Here is a 19,804-nt window from a genome sequence, read left to right on the forward strand (position 1 = left end):
ATGTGTCAGATATATATATCTCAATGAAGAGATTTACTCAGGAGAGTGAAATTACTCGAGATTCCTTGAAAATTGACCAGAATGATAGCAAGCAACGATCATTTAACATGCCATTGCGATATTTTCAAATCATGAATTCGCCATGTATAATCAAACAGGTTGCGTTGTATGTAGAAACAATTAAAATCAAAGGGAAAGGAACTTTGGAGCGAACAAATAGCACGGCTGCACGACCTTTACTCACCTCTTTCTATACTGAAAGATAATGTAGACGATGATGGCGTTGCCAACGAATAGCAGAGCAATTAGAACAGTTGGCAAGACAATATCTGCAAAGGTTAAAAAAACATAGATTAGTAGGTACATCGTGCGGATTTTCGTCTTCCGCTTCTACAATTCGTCATTCCGCGACTCACTCTTCCCTCCCACTTGAGAAGCGTGTGGCACAGTGAACTTCGTACTTATGCGGATTGTCTAATCGGTCGAAGTTTGTTATTCGAGTGTCAACGTTTTTGCGTTCTGATTGTTATTTAATCGATCGAGTTATAATGGTAATTGACGAAAAAACTGCGTTTTTTGTAAGAGTCATCTTCATTTACATGTTGATGTAAATATGAAAATACAAATATGAAAATCTCTAGAAAATCAGTTTCTTTTTTATTGACAATTCTGAAGATATATCTTTCTGAATAACTGTTTTTTTTTTTCATTTGTAACAATAGAAAAGGATGACTTTTAATTGTGACAAGCATGATGCTAGTTAACTTATTTCTTTTTAAAGGATCAATAACGAAAGTACTATATTCAGAATTTAATGTATTCCAAAAAGCCAATATATTCCAATGGAGATGCAAAAACAATGAAGAAATATGCGGATAATACAAATTACCTCTTACTTATGGATTGCTTATGATTAATAGAATATATAAAAAAGATATGAAAAGAATGTGTTGGAAAGTAAGATCGGAATAAATATACATAATCACTTTGAATGACACTGAACATTTAATTCGGTTCTATTGATTTCGATTACCGATAGTATTTAAATGGACAATAATACAATAACATTGTTTTGTTCTCTATTTTGCAATCATAACATTGTAGGTCGGCACTTAATGTGAAATCGATAATCATTAATCAACAAACGAAGTTTACTACGACTTACAAAACAGAGAGAGAGAGAGAGACAGACAGACAGAAAGAGAGAAACCAGTTCTTTTTTATAATCTGCTGTGAAAGCCTGATAATCTTTAGAATTTATCATAGTCACAATTTCTTCAAGACTCTTGTATAATTAAATATAAACAATTTTCTACATTTTAATTCCAATTCAAATTTCATTTTTTAATCCAATTGTCAAATACAAAATTTACAAGTTCCAATCAAATACAATTCACCCTTTCAAAATCTTCATATATTTTCAATTTCGATAAGACGCACTGTGATCTGGAAACAGTTTGTTTCGTGGCCGATATCGGACGATTTTAACAGAATGAAATTTACCAGAGGAAACGAGAGACGCAAACGCGGCGAATGTGAACGGTGATAACGAACTGCGAAATTTTCACAATCGTACTAATAGGCTTGTCCGTTGTCACGATGCTCTGAACGTTAATTTCAACAAAGAGGAACAAGATCAATGGGCTGTAATATTCCCGTCAATTATTCCGTAATTCTGAGAATCGAGCAAACTACGTTGCTTGATGATGAACATCAAAAGAATCCAGGCGATTGCTCGGAAAAATAATTATAAGAGTTCTTTATACAAAATGGAATTATACGTTATAATTGGTTCAAAGATATTTGTAAATATAAAACGATCGTGTCATCTACGATAAAAGAAGGAAAATAAAATACGAAGAGAATAACAACAGTTTTAAACATTTGCGTGTTTCATCGAGATTACGCATATCGTTATATACGCATATAAATAACAATTTTGGACACAGTTCACGGATTATATAGCAATTACGCTGTTAAGAATGATTTTCGAACGTTTCAATACCGGTGGTGAAGAATTGCCGGTTGCACGTGACATGTTATCGGAAAAACGACGGGATCACCGACGAAACGTGATCTCTGTTTCACTATTCTTCGTTTCTGTCTTTATTCTTACATCATATTCAATCACAGCGTCACAATTCGTTCGTAACGATAACAGTAAGAAAAATTATCGTTCGTTATAAAACATCGAATAAATACACGGTTGATATTTCCTCTTCGAACAGCTTACGCTGTTAATTGTTGCCCTGTAACGATCACTCTTCTCGGCAAAATTTCGAAACACGAAAGAAAATTTCAACGAATTCGAGTAACTTTACGAATCACCGAAACAATCTGACGAGATGATAGAATTTAATTAACGAGTATGTTTAACGTATTGAAAAGAAAATGTTAGAGCTTCTTTTACTGACCTACGACGTAGTCTGTTTGCTTCATCATGGCTGATTGCGCCGAATCCATAATGTTGCCGTTGATACCTGCGACTGCGTCCTCGCCCCGACCAATCCTAACTCCAGTGCCAAGGATATTATCCCCCGAAAGACTGGATAACCGATTATGGTCGTGCTCTGTCTTCAGGATCACCGCCGACGTGGCTGTAAAAACACGAAATAAAAGAAATGATTTCGTTGAACGAGAAATGGTCTAATCGATGGTCGACTACCTGAAGTGAACCTAAGTTTGATGACCTTACATGGTATGGCTTCTCGTAACTTTTTACTATTATTTCACATACTCACATGTGCAACGTACATAGACCATATGTGAGAATTTTGGAGATGGTTTATAAACAAATTGAAAATTGATGGGAAAGAACACGAAGAGTCGCGTTTTTCATTTTTTGGAAAAGAGAATTTATGGAGAAATCGTGAATATACATTAAAATATTTGTTATCGCTTTATCAAGTTAGAGATACCGGTACTAAGAAGTTGCTAAAATTCTACATATTTTCTTATCTATGTATTCAACGGGCTAAGATCTTTCTGAATGTAACATCATTTTTGTTTTCAATATCTTATCAAATAACCTTCGCAGTACGTAACATTTGACCAGCGAAAATAAATGTGCAAATATCTTATACAAACGGCGTAGATATAAATCTTTTAAGGGTACGCGACACACAGTTTAAGCAAACATAAAGATAAAAATGATACGGAATTATCGCAGAGATGTTGACACGGGCACAGAAAAGTGATTAATAAACAAGTGATTAATAATGAAACTTGAAACACGAGGATGTCACGAGGGTCTCAGAACTTCGTTGACAGTTTAGAGTTTCCTATTTGTCAAACTCCGTACAACAAAATATTTCAGAAACTTTCTCAATCATCGACTCTTCTATTCGAGGAAGGGAATCAAGTAAAAACTAAAAGATCAACTTTTTTGCTGTACACGATATACAACTCACTGAGAATTATTAGAACAAACTTTCTGATCGAAACCAATCAAACTTTTATATATTGGTAGCAGAGCAACAAATCACTTAATTACAGCTCTATCTATAGTTCGTCTTCGTTCTATTTCGTACTGCATACATTTGCAAATTTGCATACATTTTTTATTCCTTTCTAATCCTATTACGTTCCTTGAATCATTTTTTCTTCAATTGTTTTGTATTTTTCTATTTTTTAACGAACCATCACAGTTATAACGTACGTATGATATCTCGTTTCGATTTTATATATAAAGATTTTTCGTAAAAAAAAAAAAATGTATAAATCGCCGGTCTCTTTCCGTTGTTTTTGCAGAAAAAGGAAAAGAGAAACGCAACGTATATTCATTTCCAACAAAAAAGAATGCTCTGAAAAATTTCCAATGTTTCTACGTGTATATCGCAGTACAGTAATAACACGCTTCGTCCGAGATGGTGCAATTATGTACGAATAAATTCTTTTTCTCCTGAAGGGTGTACGTTTTATGATGGCGATTCGTTGGAAGGTTCGCCGCGAAAGACAAACGGCCAGCTTTCGAAAACGGCTTCTGTTTTTAGAGGCGGAGAGAACCGCGCCCTCGAGTACGCTCCCCCGATAATATCGAAGCCACGTTAGAATGGCCAAGCCTTGTAAAACACGTTTACGATCCAGTCGATCACCGTTTCTTTCCTCTAGAAACACACGCTCATGGATGCTTTCGGCCACGAAGAATTAGCATCCGCGGCCTGGGATTTATATCTCGTTGGTGAAACGCAAATTGCACGTTTTACCATATGTTGCAGGAAAGAAACACGATCAACGAGAACTAGAAATCTCTGCTACCAGGTTAAAGCTAATATCCTCGCAACCAACATTCTATAAAGACTTCACGTAATTCGATATTTTTCCACAAAGCAGGAAGTTTCAAAGTAGCAAACATAGTATGTGGTACATATTTCACCTTCGAATTAATCGAAAATAATCGATCACCTTGGAGTAGTAGAGAATCCTAATTTAGAATAGTTGATCGCCGAACTTCAAACACCTAATATAGCATAGTTGATCAGCAAACTCTGAATAGCAAGAAGTCCTTGAAATTGTTAAAGGTCACGCAAGGAACACTTTCAGTGTATGTACACAGTGAAACGCGAACAATCGAGAATTATCCGATGGTATTCTGGAGAAATAGCTGACCAGATTGGCAAAACAGCCACAGTTTCACGCAATACTTTCCCCGTCTTTCGCTCGCTTCGTTGTTCCAGAGAGTAAATTCAATGTTCACTATAAATAACGTTTATACGTTTGCACGAAACATTCGTCCTTATCGAACCGTAACGAAAACGCGAATTTACGAGCACGAGCAGAAGCACGATAAGCAATTATTATATTGTTTTATCCAAATGAATTGAACAATATTTCGAGAGGCACTGATGCCGATTACAGACTGAACGACCAATGAATGATTCAGCCACGTTCAACGGTGACCTTACTCTTTTTCGAAAGTTCCGTATTGGCTATGAAACTGTCGATAATTTCGAACTTTACTGTTGAGATAATATCTGCAACAGATGGCATGGAAAAATACGAGAGGTATATGTACATAACATTAAAATTTGGTATTCCTCGTTTCAATTTCTTTAGATTTATCAGTTATATTGTTTCGTACAATGATATGAACTGATCTTCTTCTCGATATTAGATTCAGGTATCGATTAAATCCAGAATTTATAAAATGAATATCATTTTTTAACGATAGCTCTAACGAAATCTGGAGTTACAATAGTAGTATAGTATAGTATAACCGTTGCTAAAATGGAATATTTTCCAAGCAAAGGAGCGAAGCGAGAAGAATTGCGAATAAAAATGTCTATTCGCGTGATTTAACATCGGTTGATAGAATCGTAAGATTTAATTTTTACAAATTTAGTGTCATGAAATTGTAAGATACAGAATCTGTGCGAACACATGTGCGCAATGAATAATGTTTGAATTATTGACGAAAGCATGTCGTAGATATGCAAATCAAATAGAAATTTGCAAGGATAGTCTGAGGTGACATTTGCAAAAATGTGTATCTAAAATACTTTTATATTTTACTTTCAAATGAATAACTCAATTAACAAAATTTCTGGACTATTAAGTAATCTTTAGAATGTTTTGTCTGCTTTTTCTCTTTAAATACACGAGGCTGCGCGAGTCGCATTTCTATTCTAAGTGACTATGGAAATAAATTTTCATATTTCACGTGATTCTCGGAAAGTAAAAACAATATATTGTTGTAGTTCAAAGGAATTCGGTTTATTGAACTGTTATGTGATCGCAAACTCGTTTGAGTTCCGCGACGTCTTATGATTTAATGATTCAACGAAATAAGAGAATGTAAAGCCGTGGATTGCAAAGTCCACTTGGAGGCATAGTCACGATCAACAAAAAGCGAGGAAGTAACAGCAGGAGAATGATTAAATCCGTACTATATCCGCATTTAAATAATTAGTTTCTATTAGAACTATGAACTCATACATGGAATAGAATATAAGAACCTTACATATCGAAATAAATGACTAAACAAATAATTATCTTTTTTTGTTGTGAGTGAAGTATTCTTACAACTCAGTATGTTGTCAACAATTTCAATGCCACGAACATTGCCTTTTTATTTAATCTTGGAATTAAACCTGTGTTTTTTCCTACTTGTCAAGATTTTGAAAATATTACTCGTCGTAATATTGAAATATTACAAACATCAAAGTATTAATAATTACATATTTGGCTTTCATAAAATTCCCTCAATTTATCAGCTACTTTTGAATCTAGTAGATTTTTTAGTTTTCAATTATGTCATATCAAAATCTTTCTTTTTATTCATACACTGTTGCGATCTAGAAAATATTTTCATTAAAGATATTTAATGTTCTTCTCGTTGAAATCGAAAGGGATATGGAAATTAGGTAATGGAGAGCTTCAACATGATATCACATTTAATTCGAACGGTATCGCAACAATTCTTAATTAAAAGATATGAATGCGTCCTTATCCGGGGTAATTTGTCGATGATCGAACTTCTCCGCTCGAACATCGATTGACCCAATTACATTGATTTTATGCTACCGCTATTATCGATCGTGTTATGGTCATCGTATTTATCCGCAGTTAATTAAGACATTATACGTACCAACATTAAAACAGTCGTGTGTTTAAAATTTATATCATTTAAAATAATCTGTATATATCATCAAATGAAATGATTTATTATTGTAAAGGTGAAACGAACTCGTTTTTATCTTACAGTCAACTATCGATTGTTGTCTTTCAAACGATATACTCTTTGATATTGTACTTAACTTTATCAATTTCGAAAATTTCTATATCACATTTTATCGAAAGCCGATCAGAATCATTTCTCAACAAGCAATTGGGTACATTCGTGTCAATACAAGATCATCGACGAGTTATTGACAAGATCGTGGCATCAGATCACCAAATTCTGTCATCTTGTTTTGCCTTGTGCCCTCTGTCGATTATTGATACTGCATGAAAAAAGAAATGGACGCGATTGCATGAGAATCGAACGATCCGTTTATCGCAGTTCAATACGCGAAGACTCTGATGAAACGATGATCTGACATGGGTTATCGGCGCTTCGTTTCACAGTAATCGTTTTATTTTTTCGATCCACGACGGAACCACGCGTCGTTCACGTTCCCGTTTCTCAAACGAGGAAGTGCGAGAGCAATCGCGGAAAATCGTTTGTTACGTCGCGTAACACTCTACCTAGCCCAGGCCACACACCGCGTGCAAGATGGCAACCAGATGTCTTCGGATACTCACTGCGTACCCTCAATAGTCTCAAGTATCTTCCACAAATCTCAGGAATTTCCTAGTAGAGGTCCTTCAAACCAAACAAACGTTTGTTTCCGAAGCAGACTAAAGACTAAAGACTATTTCCTAAAGACTATTGTCTACTACAGCTTGACAAGGGAAAGTTAGTTTTTCTCACGTATGATGCAACTTTCCTCCCACTAACCACTTTCTCTCGAGGGCGGTTAAGACCCTTCGTTTAACCAATTAACAACGAAGCCTATTTCCCTCACTCTCTTAACTAAAATCGTCACCAACAAATCCGATGGTCCCGTGCGCTAGACATACCCATCCTTAGCTTTCCTCCGAGACAGCATCGTCTCCCAAGACAGTACTGATTTCACATCCTTCGAACGGTCAACATCCTTTAACCGGGTATACACACCCGTAGATCAGTCACTCTTTCATCTCATACATACGCACCAGCGTAATTGCCTTCGTTATAAGTTGTTGGAATAAACGGTGAAATATAACTTACTATACTGTGTCATATTCATTCAACCACCTCTGTTATCTTAACCGAAACAGGGGAACGACTAATTCGTGGCGTCGATTAACCGAATCGTAGCGAGGATTTACGCCTCTCGCTGACGCGTTTTCCTCGCGACCGCGTCTCTCCGCGAACGGTCGTAACATCGTTAAATGGAATGTTTGTCGCGAGACTTTCAGTGCATCATATTGTAAATTTATAAAATTATTAAGTAATAAGATGTATGCATTAGTTTGTTATATTATCTCCGCAAGTCGATTAAGTAACTTATTTATCAAATCTCAGTTCATTCTGATACTTTTATAAGAAAATGCCGATATACAGGGTAACTGGAAGCGGAAAGGGGGTGATTTTACGCGAAAAAAGAAGTCGAAAATATAGAATAAAAATTTTTTTTTTAATTTTTCCATCGAGACAACAATCTACAGTGAGATCCGTTATAACGTACCGCACGCGTACCGAGCGAAAATTCAAAGTCGATTTTCTCGAAAACAAAGCCTCAAACGAAAAATTTTTATTCTATATTTTCGACTTCTTTTTTCGCGTAGAATCACCCCCTTTCCGCTTGTACCACCAGTTACCAACCACCCTGTATACATACGTCTGTATTGTCATATCCTTTAAATCAGTAAATGATTAGTCACAAGAGGATTTTCAAATAGCGAAATAATTAATATTCCAATATTAATATTATTTACAGTAAATATTCCGATAATCTGAACTGTCGTAAATCCCTTCAGCATTTATTTTTTTTTCTCTTCCAATCGAATTCTATATTTATGCAATTACAAACAGATAATTGTAGTAATTATTAACAATATTATATAAGTATTTATATTGCTTTGATGTTTCGTGCGATATCAGATTTTATTTTTGAGCGGCTGAGATGAAAGGCAACCGTGAATAATATCCATGTTACGAAGATTGATAGCGTAATGGCGTATGAAAGGTATATAAAATAAGAACGGTGAAACGAAGTTTTGATTTCCTATTACTGAATGATGACAAGCAAGATTAGGTGCAAATATTTTTATAAAACAATATACTGTTCTCACGTTAAAGTGAAATATATAACAGTACACAACAATTGCTTAGAAAATTTAACTGATTACCTTGAATTAAAAATGTAAGAAAAACTTAATCCAGAAAAACTGAGCGTCCTTCTTGATATTCTACGAAATTATTACCGCTTCTCCTTTTATTTCATTACATTAAATTTGGCTAAATTTTACTAGATAAATTAATAAATATGATCAAAGGAATGAATAGGAAGTGCAATTAATCCTTTGTGTTTGACATAAATGAGATAAACTAATTGAATCTCTCACAAGTGGACCATATGATGTACTACTGACTTTCTGTTTCAAAATACATAGTTCGTCAAATCGACTAATTTTCAATAATTCCTCAAACAGTGAACAACACTACTGGTAGGGAGGATATCAACCGAGTCGTTGGAATTCCTTTTTATAGCCGCAATATTTAAAAAAACAGAATTTAATAAATACAAATATAAAAAAAAATTGCAAATGAAATGTTGCATTAACGTTAGTCTTTAACGAATGAATCAAAATTTCCATTCAATAAACAGGGTCCAAAAAAATGGAATTCCTTACAGTACTTTGAATCAGAAGATAAACCAGTGTGTTTAATAAAATTTCACAATACGTCTTGCAAATTATACCTGTTCAATCAGCGGATACATTCCATGAAAAGGCAAATTGATTCTTGTCACTGACTACCGATTGAAACTTTCAATAGGACCGATTAAAGCGATTCGGAGATAGTTGGAAACACGAGTTTCAGTAAATTTTCATCCATTGACTAGGTTCTTCGAGGCACTGGAACGGACTGAAACGGGTGCGTTTCAAGTACTCCAATGAAGGGTCTCTTCAGTGGTCGTACAATGAGCCACAATTGTCGCTAACCCTCTAACTTAGTTAATCCTTGAGAGCGACCGACCGGACGAGATGCACTTATGGACCCGAATGTTTCCTCGAGTGAGACGCAAAATCGTTTCAGAGAACAGCACGATCGTGACCAGCTCCTCTTATGGACAAATCTTCAAGGATCAATTAACAGGAAGCCTACACGTCATACTGGATAAAGAAATAAACTTGAGAGATTATGTTATAATGGAAGTAATCACAAAAGACTCTGATATAAATATAGAATTAATTCAACAAAATTCACTATCTACTTATGTAATTATTATATTGTATTATTATATTATTATAGTTTGTATAGATTGTATTAAAAATTCGACTACTATTCACGGTAGAAATATGTAAGATTGAAATATGAAAATTCGAATGTCACAAGGGTTAATAGGGAAAAACGAGCCCACGAGAGTTATTGACAAAGTAAGTTATGGCAAGATACTTTCTTTCGAAAGTAAGAATCGAATCTTTTTGTTCCTGTGAAACATTCTTGCCAAACTTTGTAACGGGCAGAATGTGTTTATAACGTTGGAAAGGAAACGCTTGTGGTTCCGCGCTTATATATTTATCAACTTACAAAGGAAGTTTCTGAAACTTGGCTCCTCGTTTTATAGTTATCTCGTGCGAAACTGTATCTTGCGTAACAAATCTTGCGTAAAAATTGAATAACATGAAAATGAAATGGAATATGAAATTAATATCGACGAATGTTGAACAAAATGGAGAAGAACGATAACAATTGATATCAGAGCTTTCGTAGAGATTCCAGCAATAGTTAAAAAGTTTAGATGACTTTAAAGTTTAATCGCTTGTACCTGAAGTTAGCAACCTAGTTTCGCATACTTCCTAGTTGACGCGAAAAATTAATAGCTCTCGTGCTGGTCACACGAATGTTGTTCTTCGCCATTTTGACGTCTTACAGCTCAACTTTCGGTGATTCTAGCCGCACACGTGCGTGGATTGTTCAATTAAGCGACTTCGCTTTCACGATGGAGAAAACAGTTTGATCAAATTGCTCGAATATATCATCCATAACAAATGGAAGATGCAATCAAGTGTTATGTTTGTAAAATATTCCGTGTTTACTATTATAAGGAATTCGTTACATTTTTCCAAATCACGAAAATTTATCACGCGGAATAAATTGTATAACTCGATTAATTACAAAATGTGACCAAAGTGAAGTTTTCGCGACTGACATGAAATACGAGACGAAATCCAAATTCTTAGTACCTTGATCTATATCACCGTGATTTTCAATCCGTTATTATTCGAGTTGCATCTCTTGGAAGAAAAAGCTTACGTCATCCTCAATTCTATCTATAATTCTCTAGAATTATATCCCGTACCTCTCCCGGGAATGAAGATTCAAATTGCAATCCATTGACGTACCTCAGCCTCTTGCCAGCTGAAAATTTTCTCCACTTTTTTTCTACAACCCTCAACGGTGAGAATCGAGCCGAATCGATCGTCACTCGTGACGTAAAACGAAGAAGAATCGTTCTGATCACAATAAGGGGAGGGGGAGGGGGCACGTCAATTGAACTATACGAGAATAGACGAATTTATGATCGGAAGTTTGATACTGCGTCATATTATTCGCCTAATTTTAGACCTGAGTACAAAGGCCATGAAAAGCTGTCTGCAGAATATGTGTACAAATTCAGACGGTGCGGAAGAGCGGAGAATTTAGAACGAGTCTCGATACGTTGCATCAGTCACGTATACTACGTGCCGTAGGAGAAGGTTGGAGAATACTGAAAGAAAAAGGCAGCAATTGATCATGTGCGCGTAAGAGACTGATGGAAATCGTCGATAAAAGGCGTGCCGAGAAACAATGTCGGAGGAAAAGCTTCCTTTCTGGTCGATAAGACGAGCACAAGGTGAACTCGTGAACTTAGCTTCGTTCTTCTTTTTTCGCTCGTCAATAACTGAATGCAATATGAGATAAAGTTGCGTAGACTCTATTGTAGAGAATAGAAGTCGAAATAGAGTGACGATCTTAACGAATAATTGGCCATTCGCTATACATCGTGAAATTATATAACATAAAGACAGACAATTTTTCTGTTGAGTCAAGTAAAATTATTGGAGACGGTCAAACGAAATTTCTATAGATTATGTGCAATGTCAGCTGAAAATTATTCAGGACAGAATGATTAGATCTTCCTAACAGCGGCTAACGTAAAGTCGAGCCTCGTTCAATTATCATACAGAAATATGTTTCACTTAAAATATTGTTTTTTTTCTCTTAAATATCCCTGTTAGCTTTCTTTTTTGATGTTTGAGTATACGTAGGATAATGACGTAATCAACATCATTACAGATACGATCATGTTTTGTCCGAATACAAACACGTTCACGTAATTCTGTGTGATAATGTTCATCGCAGATCTTGTATACGGTATAAATAATGTGATTAATATGACCGCTACATGGACTTTGTTAACGTGCGAGCATGTCAACTTCGAAAGCGGCGTTCAGCGGCTTAATGAAGCGAAACAAACTGATGCAACATTTCTCATTTTCGTTACTTGCAAGCGATGATCGCTGAAAGAAATGACTGTTCTCCGTCAGATTATTTGATTTTACCAACTATTTCTCCGTCTATCTCGCTTGATTTTTTGATATCAATCTCAACAAGTTAAAACCAGTTATTCGATTCAAGGTGTTCCAATAATTTGTCTTTCCCGTGTTACTTAAAAAGAAGATTATTCTAGATGAGTGTAAGAATGATTTGTATATGTCTCTGATTATATCTACAATAATCTACTATCAATCAATGGAAAAACAAACCGTTATGTAACTAACAGATAAAGAATGAGATTCTCAGTTGATTTTTCGAACAATACGGTTGGTAGACCAATTTTTCAATTAAATTGTTAATGAATAACGTTGTGCACTGTACTGACAAATCACAAAATAAAATTAGATACCTCGTCATCGTTCGTTTGAAGATATAAATCTATATGATGATGATATAAATTGATATAATTGATGATATACATCTATTAACCGGGCCATTCTTTAATCAGAAAATCCTATAATTACGAAATTTAAGGTTAATAGAAACAAATCAGTTTCAGATAGATCGATTTCTTCTAAATATACATACGACGTAATTTAGTTTATACAGAAATATAATAATACGCTGAAAAGTTTCTATGAATAAAGGAATCATTATTATTATATTCAAAAAATTAAAAATCCTAGTAATCAGATAACTGGTTTTTCCCGGTTAACCTATTAAAAGCTAGCAATGTTGTTACTTTCGACGAATGGTCGCAGTTATAAATGAGATTTAACGCACAGTATCTCCAGGACACTCACTTATTAAATTCCTGAAGGTGTCTGCGAATATTCGTATCATGGTGAAGCAATCGGCAAGAAGCTCGTTCGTCGATCCCCTCTTATACCCGAATTCGTGTATGGCCGCGCGCTGTCAGCTGCTAGACACCACCATAACGCGTTCCTGTACGACACTTTGGTTAAACGGATAGCTCCTGCTCACTCTTCGAACTGTACTACTATAGTATCAGTGAGCTCGTGTTTAAACCACTCTGGCTTGGAGTCTTTCCCCAAAGCCTCCCCTCTCTCTTGTCTCTGTCTTTTATTTCACGATCTCTCTCTTTCTCTATATTTTTCCCCTATTTTTCCTTCTTGTCGCTATATATTTATTTCTATTTTATATATATCACAGTTTCCTATCGCTCTTAAAAAATGATGGGCCGTGTCAAACGACTGTCTATTAAATTATTTTTATTTTTATCACACTCGGAACACGATCACAATCGGTAGTAAATTGCCGTTTATCATTCAATTATTTTACTGTTCACTCTATGTAAAATCACGAATTTACGAATGTTTCAAGGAGTCTGAACGGAAGACTTCCGGTGTTCCCAATCGATCAAGTCATTTTAAGTCGACTGGGTAAACAGGAAATTCATAGGTAAGCAACGAACCTAGTCGATATCGAAGATCGATTCCTTCGGAACAGTTAGTCGCTCAGGAGGCCAAGTTTCATTCCGCCCGCGCCACGCACGGCGACACTCGAGACTTCTCAAATAAGATAAATAATTCGAGATGTAACTTCTCCGTTGAATGAATTACATACTTCGAGGAGGCGGTGTATTTACTTTAGTTTGTTCTTTTCCTTATATACGAATGAGTAACAACACCGGTTATAACACTTCTCTTTATAACACGACTTGTTGATTATTTTTAATGGAAGCTAATGAAAGTTAAGATACCAATATCGGAGATTAGCTGTTATTTGCGATTAGTTTTCCAGAAGTTGGAAAACAACGTGAGTCGTAGAGAAAAGACACAATCGTTTCTCGCCATAGTCCCGATAAGCGGCTTGTAGAAGACGCACGGAGCAGTAGGGACAAACTGAGCAAGATCGCCGCTATTCCATCGGTTTTATCATCAGCGAGAAACGCGTGGCGTGACGGGACGGTGCGGTGCGATGCCTTCATTCGTTCACAACTACGATGCTCTTTGACCCCGGGTCGAGCTGCGAGTAGAAAAAGAAGCGGATATACATTGGAAAAAAAATGAACGAAGAAAATTGTACTTGTTATGCCTTATCACTTGTCTTCGTGAACCAATGCATTTTTCTTTGTATTCAGCACCCCACCATCTGACGCTACACCTCCCACCATTTTGGAACCATTTTAGAGCGTACGAAATGCGCGACCTCCTACAAGGTCCAGGAATTCTGATAGTTTTTCAATCCTATGGTTTGATCGGGGAATTATATTTATATAATAATATTAATCGTAGAACAAACAGTTTCTAACGTATTTAAACGTACTGTACATAAATAATTATGATTAAAGGTATATGATGAAAATAAAACAGATGTATATAATCACATTTCAGATTTAGTTAGAGTTTCAAACAAGTTAATATTAGTTACGCTAATGGAATCTATATGTTTTTAATAACTTCAAAAAAGAAAAAATAAAACTGATAATGTTAAAGGCATTTGATTATGTTTTTATAAAACCTTAGGAATATCAATTAAGATCCAATCAAAAATATGTTTAAAGAAGCTCATCCAAGCACATTGTTTGAATTAATCAATTATAAAATAACATAACATAATTGACTAAAAAATTATAAATATGTAACTCGTACAGGGCATCAGGAACGATATACACGATCCTGAGTTAACGACGCCACATGGCCTATCCTTATCCCCTCTTTCCTGGAATACACATTCGTCAATCTTTGTATACACGAGAACTGTTTTTGGATACATCTACCGTATACATACTCTTTTCTCGTCAAGAAAACTCCAATTTTCTTTGGAATTCTTTTACACTCTGTTCCCTAAAAATCTAATAATTTCTATCAAAATCAATTTCTTAAAACAATTTTTCTTTTAAATTCTTCCTATAAAATTATCTATTACCTACAATAATGTCAAGAAACGTTTCTATTTTAATCGTGAAATTAATTCGTAATATTAGTGCAATTACTTTTTTGTACGACGATAAATTTTGTGCGATTTTTGCGGAACGTATGTTTGCCGTGTTTAAAAAGCGACCTTGTTCCGCGATAAATACGTTGCGTCAATTGGCTCGTCTGCTCGGGAAATTCGAAGGAAGAGAAAGATCGTGGTTACAGAGAAAAAGAGAGAGACAGTTATTAAAAGTCGAGTAAAAAGGAGAGATGAGCCGTGCACAACGGTGCAAGTTTTCCTTCGATTCCGTTGCACGAACCTCTCCTCTCTGTTATGTATAATACACGGTGTTTTTACGTTGTCTTTTTACGTTTACTGTGCAGCGTGTTTCTTTTTCCTCGTAACCTTGTAACGTATATATAGCATACAATGTGCACGAGCAGAAGGCATTCTGTGTCGTCATAAGAAAATTTGCAATACCTGCTTTTAATGTGTACTTGTGTGCCGTTTTTATGGTAGATCGTCCGATTAAAGTTGTCCTATTTTATTGATCTTTCCCTTTAAATTTCTCTTGGTCACGGATTCTTCCGTAAAGTACAGATTTAGATCGAATCCTGTCTGTTGTTATTCTGGATCAGATTTCCGATGTTTAATTTGCACCGAACAAAGTAAATATATCCAATGTTTTTCCAGATACTGAAAGCATGGAACGTAATTATGGCGTCCTCAAAAGTAAACGCGTTCTTTAACAGGCGCACCTTTCTCCTATTTAAACTATTTTCGTACCACGCATCAAATTCAAGGACTGATTTTCGATTGAACTCTGTTCAGCCTTAATTTACTCTCGGTAGACTCTCTGGCTCTGCTTGACGATCATCTTCAAAAATACGCCCTCAAAAATACCTTCTCTCGAAATATATTACTAGATTCGAGCAAATTATTGTTCGTGGTTTCGATTGGAATCTGATTTATCTTTAGTTAGTTCTGTTTCTATAATTTAAGAATCCCTTGAAAACTCCTTTTAATCATTGAATTCCTCTTTATATTTATTTTTCTAGTAAATATAACTTGCATTTAGTTTCGATACAATATTTTTACGAATATTTTTTATCGATTCTTAAACGGGCTGAATGAAAGTACAGGCAATTTCCTGAAACGATACCAAGCTTGGTAGAACGTTTCAGTATCAATCAAAATATTACTTGACTTTCCCCACAACTGGTTTCTTTTCTTTTCTCTTTTCGGTAACGAAACGAGAGCGTCAAAAGAGCGATAGAGATCGAAGCGGATTAAATTCGTGCCATAAACGATATTCTTCTCGGTCGAGGCAGGCTGTCCAACTCCATCAGAGTAAAGCCAGCCTAAACTAGCTGAGTAGACCGTACAAGCCGCGATTCGGTTTCTCAAACGGTTCTTTTCCTTTCCTCCGCTTGACCTGGGCTTGAATACTCTTTCACCGATAAATTAGATAGCAAAGATCACGTCGCTCCTCTTTTCCTATACAGTGTATCAAGCCCTCCAAGTGAATTCTCTTTTCTTGGCGCGTTCGATCCGAGATGCAATATATTCGATATATCGAATAGAAGAAACCGAAGCCAGGCTTCGAACGAAGCTATATAACCAATCGGAGTGACACACACACCGTGGGCCTTTGAACCGGCTTGTTTTATTCCATCGACTTCCCTTCGAATTGCGAGAAACTCTCCGTCGTCCAGAAACGCGACGGGCAGGATTCCGTGCTGATCTCCCTTGGAATCGGACGTCCAGAGCGTCTGTTTCTTTTTTCCTCACGATATCGCGCGTGCGTCGTTGAGCGTAATCGCGAGGCGTGCGTACGTAAACGTGAAAGACGGTGACACGAGCTCTCCATTGATAAAAAGCAAGAGGCGATAAGACGGCAAGAGTCGCGTGGTTCTACTATCAGAAACTCCGACGACGACTGGACACGAACCTTCCCTACTTCAGAGAAACCTCATCGTGGTGAGGGTAGAGAGATAGAGATAGAAACACTAGTGAGCCTGGTGGGGGAATAAACAGGGGCAACCGTTATCCCCACTACGATATTCCTTTCCTACCACCACCCACGCGAATTCTGTTCAGGATGAAACAAGCTGTCCTCTTTCAATTCGATCACCTTTCCTATCACGACCATTGCATGACGTTCCTTCGATATTACTTCTTTTTTATGATTGAGCTGCATAACCTGGCGTTTCTTTTCTGTTCAATAATTCCTTTATTTGTACATATACATTTCTTAGTATTTCTATATTGGGGATTTCTATTGGATTTTCAGAAAATTTTGTTTTGGATTATTAAGTTATTTTTTTGTAAGTCTTTCCTAGAATTTATGTAAATATTGCTGTTAAATCATTTCTGACAAAATGCATATATCGGAAAATATAAATGAGATTCTATTTATAATTTATTGCGCGCTCGTTAAGTCAGCTGGTTAAACTTTGAAACGCGAACTGTAGAAAATAATTTGTATGTATTATACTAGCGTGGTATCAAGCGTTAGTTGACGCCTCATCCATATTAATTACGTTAATGTCTGTTCAAAATTCTAGATCGCCTGAAAGCATATCATATTTCCATTCGTTATTAATTTTGTAATGCTCTTTACTACTATTAATAGTTATAAATAAAAAATATTTATAATTACATATCGATTACAAAACAACTGAGATATTTTTCATTACATAATCTTTCTCTTTATTTTCTAAATCATCAAATGTATTTTATTTTGGATCCAAACAAACCATTGATTACAATTAAGGATCTAAAGTTGCATAAACTGAATTAATAGATCTTCCAATTCGCTTTTTCGAAGTTCAATTTAGTCTCAGCTGCTGAGTGAACATGTGCAACCCAATGTTTTATTTTGTCGATTCTAAAATTATCTCCGCGTGGAAGGAGACAGAGGTAGTGGGGAGGCGATAGGGGTGATCACCCCTTCCACTTTCATCGCTGTCTTCCCCTACTCTTCGTTCTTCCCCACCAGCACGACGAGTACGAACTGCCACCTTTTCACGTTTCACGTTCGTGTAACCACACTACTAACCAAAATTGCATATACCTTAAATTATGCATTCGTTTGGAATGTATGCAGATGTGATACACGTGAACGTGTGTCCGTATAGCTGTATCGCAGGAAATTTCGAAAGTTCTTTCTCTTGCCGGAACGATATAGGCAGCGGAAAATTGACACGCTGACTGTTTGCGCGGGAATATACCGATAATTTGAATTGATTTTTAGAACCTAATTAAAATACTCGATTATTTCGTAAATGAAATACTAATATCAATATATCTTTCCGTTCTACCTCTGAGTTAGAATATATATTTCTGGAATTCACTGCCAAAATGGAAAGAGAACGTACTCATCAGCATATGACCCGGAGAAGCAAATCTATAGACAATACACTCATTGTCTTTCGACTAGAAGGTTTTTTCTTTCAAATTCTACCAAAAACAGTAGGCATTTTAATTTCTATCCCAGCAACTCGCCTCGAGCGAGTTTCAAATACAAACGTACGCGATACTAAACTACTTAGCTATTATCCTTCCATTTCTTTTCTCCGATCTATAGAATCCTCATTAATGGCCTTCCATGAATGCTTTCACTGTTCTAACAAAAAAAAGGAGATCGATTCTACTGCTAACAATCTTCTCCTTGGAAATTCAATCACCGTTACGGTATACAAGCCACTTGGCCTCGTTCTATTGCTTTTAAATTCCAAGTTTCTCGTATAAGAAAGGTAATAATCTCGCTGGCATTTTCTTACGGTTGGTAAAAGCCTGCGCGCGAAAATTTTTCGATATTCTCACGAGAGGAAACTCCTTCCGGGCCCGACGAAGTTATTATCGACGTGAATGGAGGGCCGCACAAAAGAACATTGGACAGACACATTCTTCCCAATCTCCTTTGTTCGAGAGCCGTGAAAAGCTACCGAAAAGGTTCAGGCAATCTTTTTTTACACGCAGAACTTTTCTTTTGGCTCGCAGCTGTTCAACAGCGAACTTGTTCTCATTCAGCGGCGACCAGCCGAATTAACGGTAGTGTATCGTCACTGAGATCGGTCGATTTTCGGGAGGAAGCCGTGTCGGGTCGATAACGCGTGCGCCAATCACGCGATTACGAAAAGTTTCAGATAGAAGGTAAATATCAATGTTTATACAACCGTTAGTGTTGATGATAAAAGGCTAGATCAGATTGAAGTCCTTTTTCGTTTTGTAAAAAGTTATGTCAGGAATAAAATATTTAAATCCGAGAAATTTAGGGTTTAGACAATTTGGATAATTAGTAAAAATGAAAATCTAGAATTTTAGATCTGAAATTCTGAGAATTTAGGAACTAGTATAAAATCAAATTTTATTTTTAACTAAGTTTAGATAAATTGATATAAATACATCACTGTGATTTTCAACTCGTTATTTTATCCATAAAACGAAGAATGGATGAACATACATAATTATTTAATAGAGAATTCCATATTTCTACAAGTATGTGTAATACGATTCTCAAATTTATGACGACGTCAGCAGAAGTGTAAATTTGAAGAGGTTTACTCGAGAATAAGGAGGTGTCCCGTCAGCGAGAGAACATGGGGGTAATAATTAATAATCCGCTGAACGCATCACGTTTTAAAGACCCGGTTGGCAGCGTGAAGAAAGACCTGGGGTGCCGTTAAT

At 36.0% G+C, this 19,804-nt stretch overlaps 1 protein-coding gene across 2 annotated transcripts in view; it reads right to left on the reverse strand.

The window, feature by feature from the left end:
- The window catches only part of LOC117233002, a 29,745-nt gene that overhangs the window by 947 nt on the left and 8,994 nt on the right, over window positions 1-19,804 (reverse strand). The window contains exons 7-8 of one of the 2 annotated variants that reach the window (XM_033492840.1): window positions 2,415-2,597; window positions 245-329 (exon numbers count right to left, since the gene is read on the reverse strand). In XM_033492840.1, coding sequence (XP_033348731.1) covers window positions 245-329; window positions 2,415-2,597 — 268 coding nt within the window. Of the gene's footprint in view, window positions 1-244; window positions 330-2,414; window positions 2,598-19,804 lie in introns of those variants that run through there. The other variant, XR_004493245.1, reaches the window with a different exon arrangement.

The sequence above is a fragment of the Bombus vosnesenskii genome, unplaced genomic scaffold (assembly GCF_011952255.1).
Source record: "Bombus vosnesenskii isolate JDL3184/JDL3185 unplaced genomic scaffold, Bvos_JDL3184-5_v1.1 scf7180000013294, whole genome shotgun sequence".
Lineage (NCBI taxonomy): Eukaryota > Metazoa > Arthropoda > Insecta > Hymenoptera > Apidae > Bombus > Bombus vosnesenskii.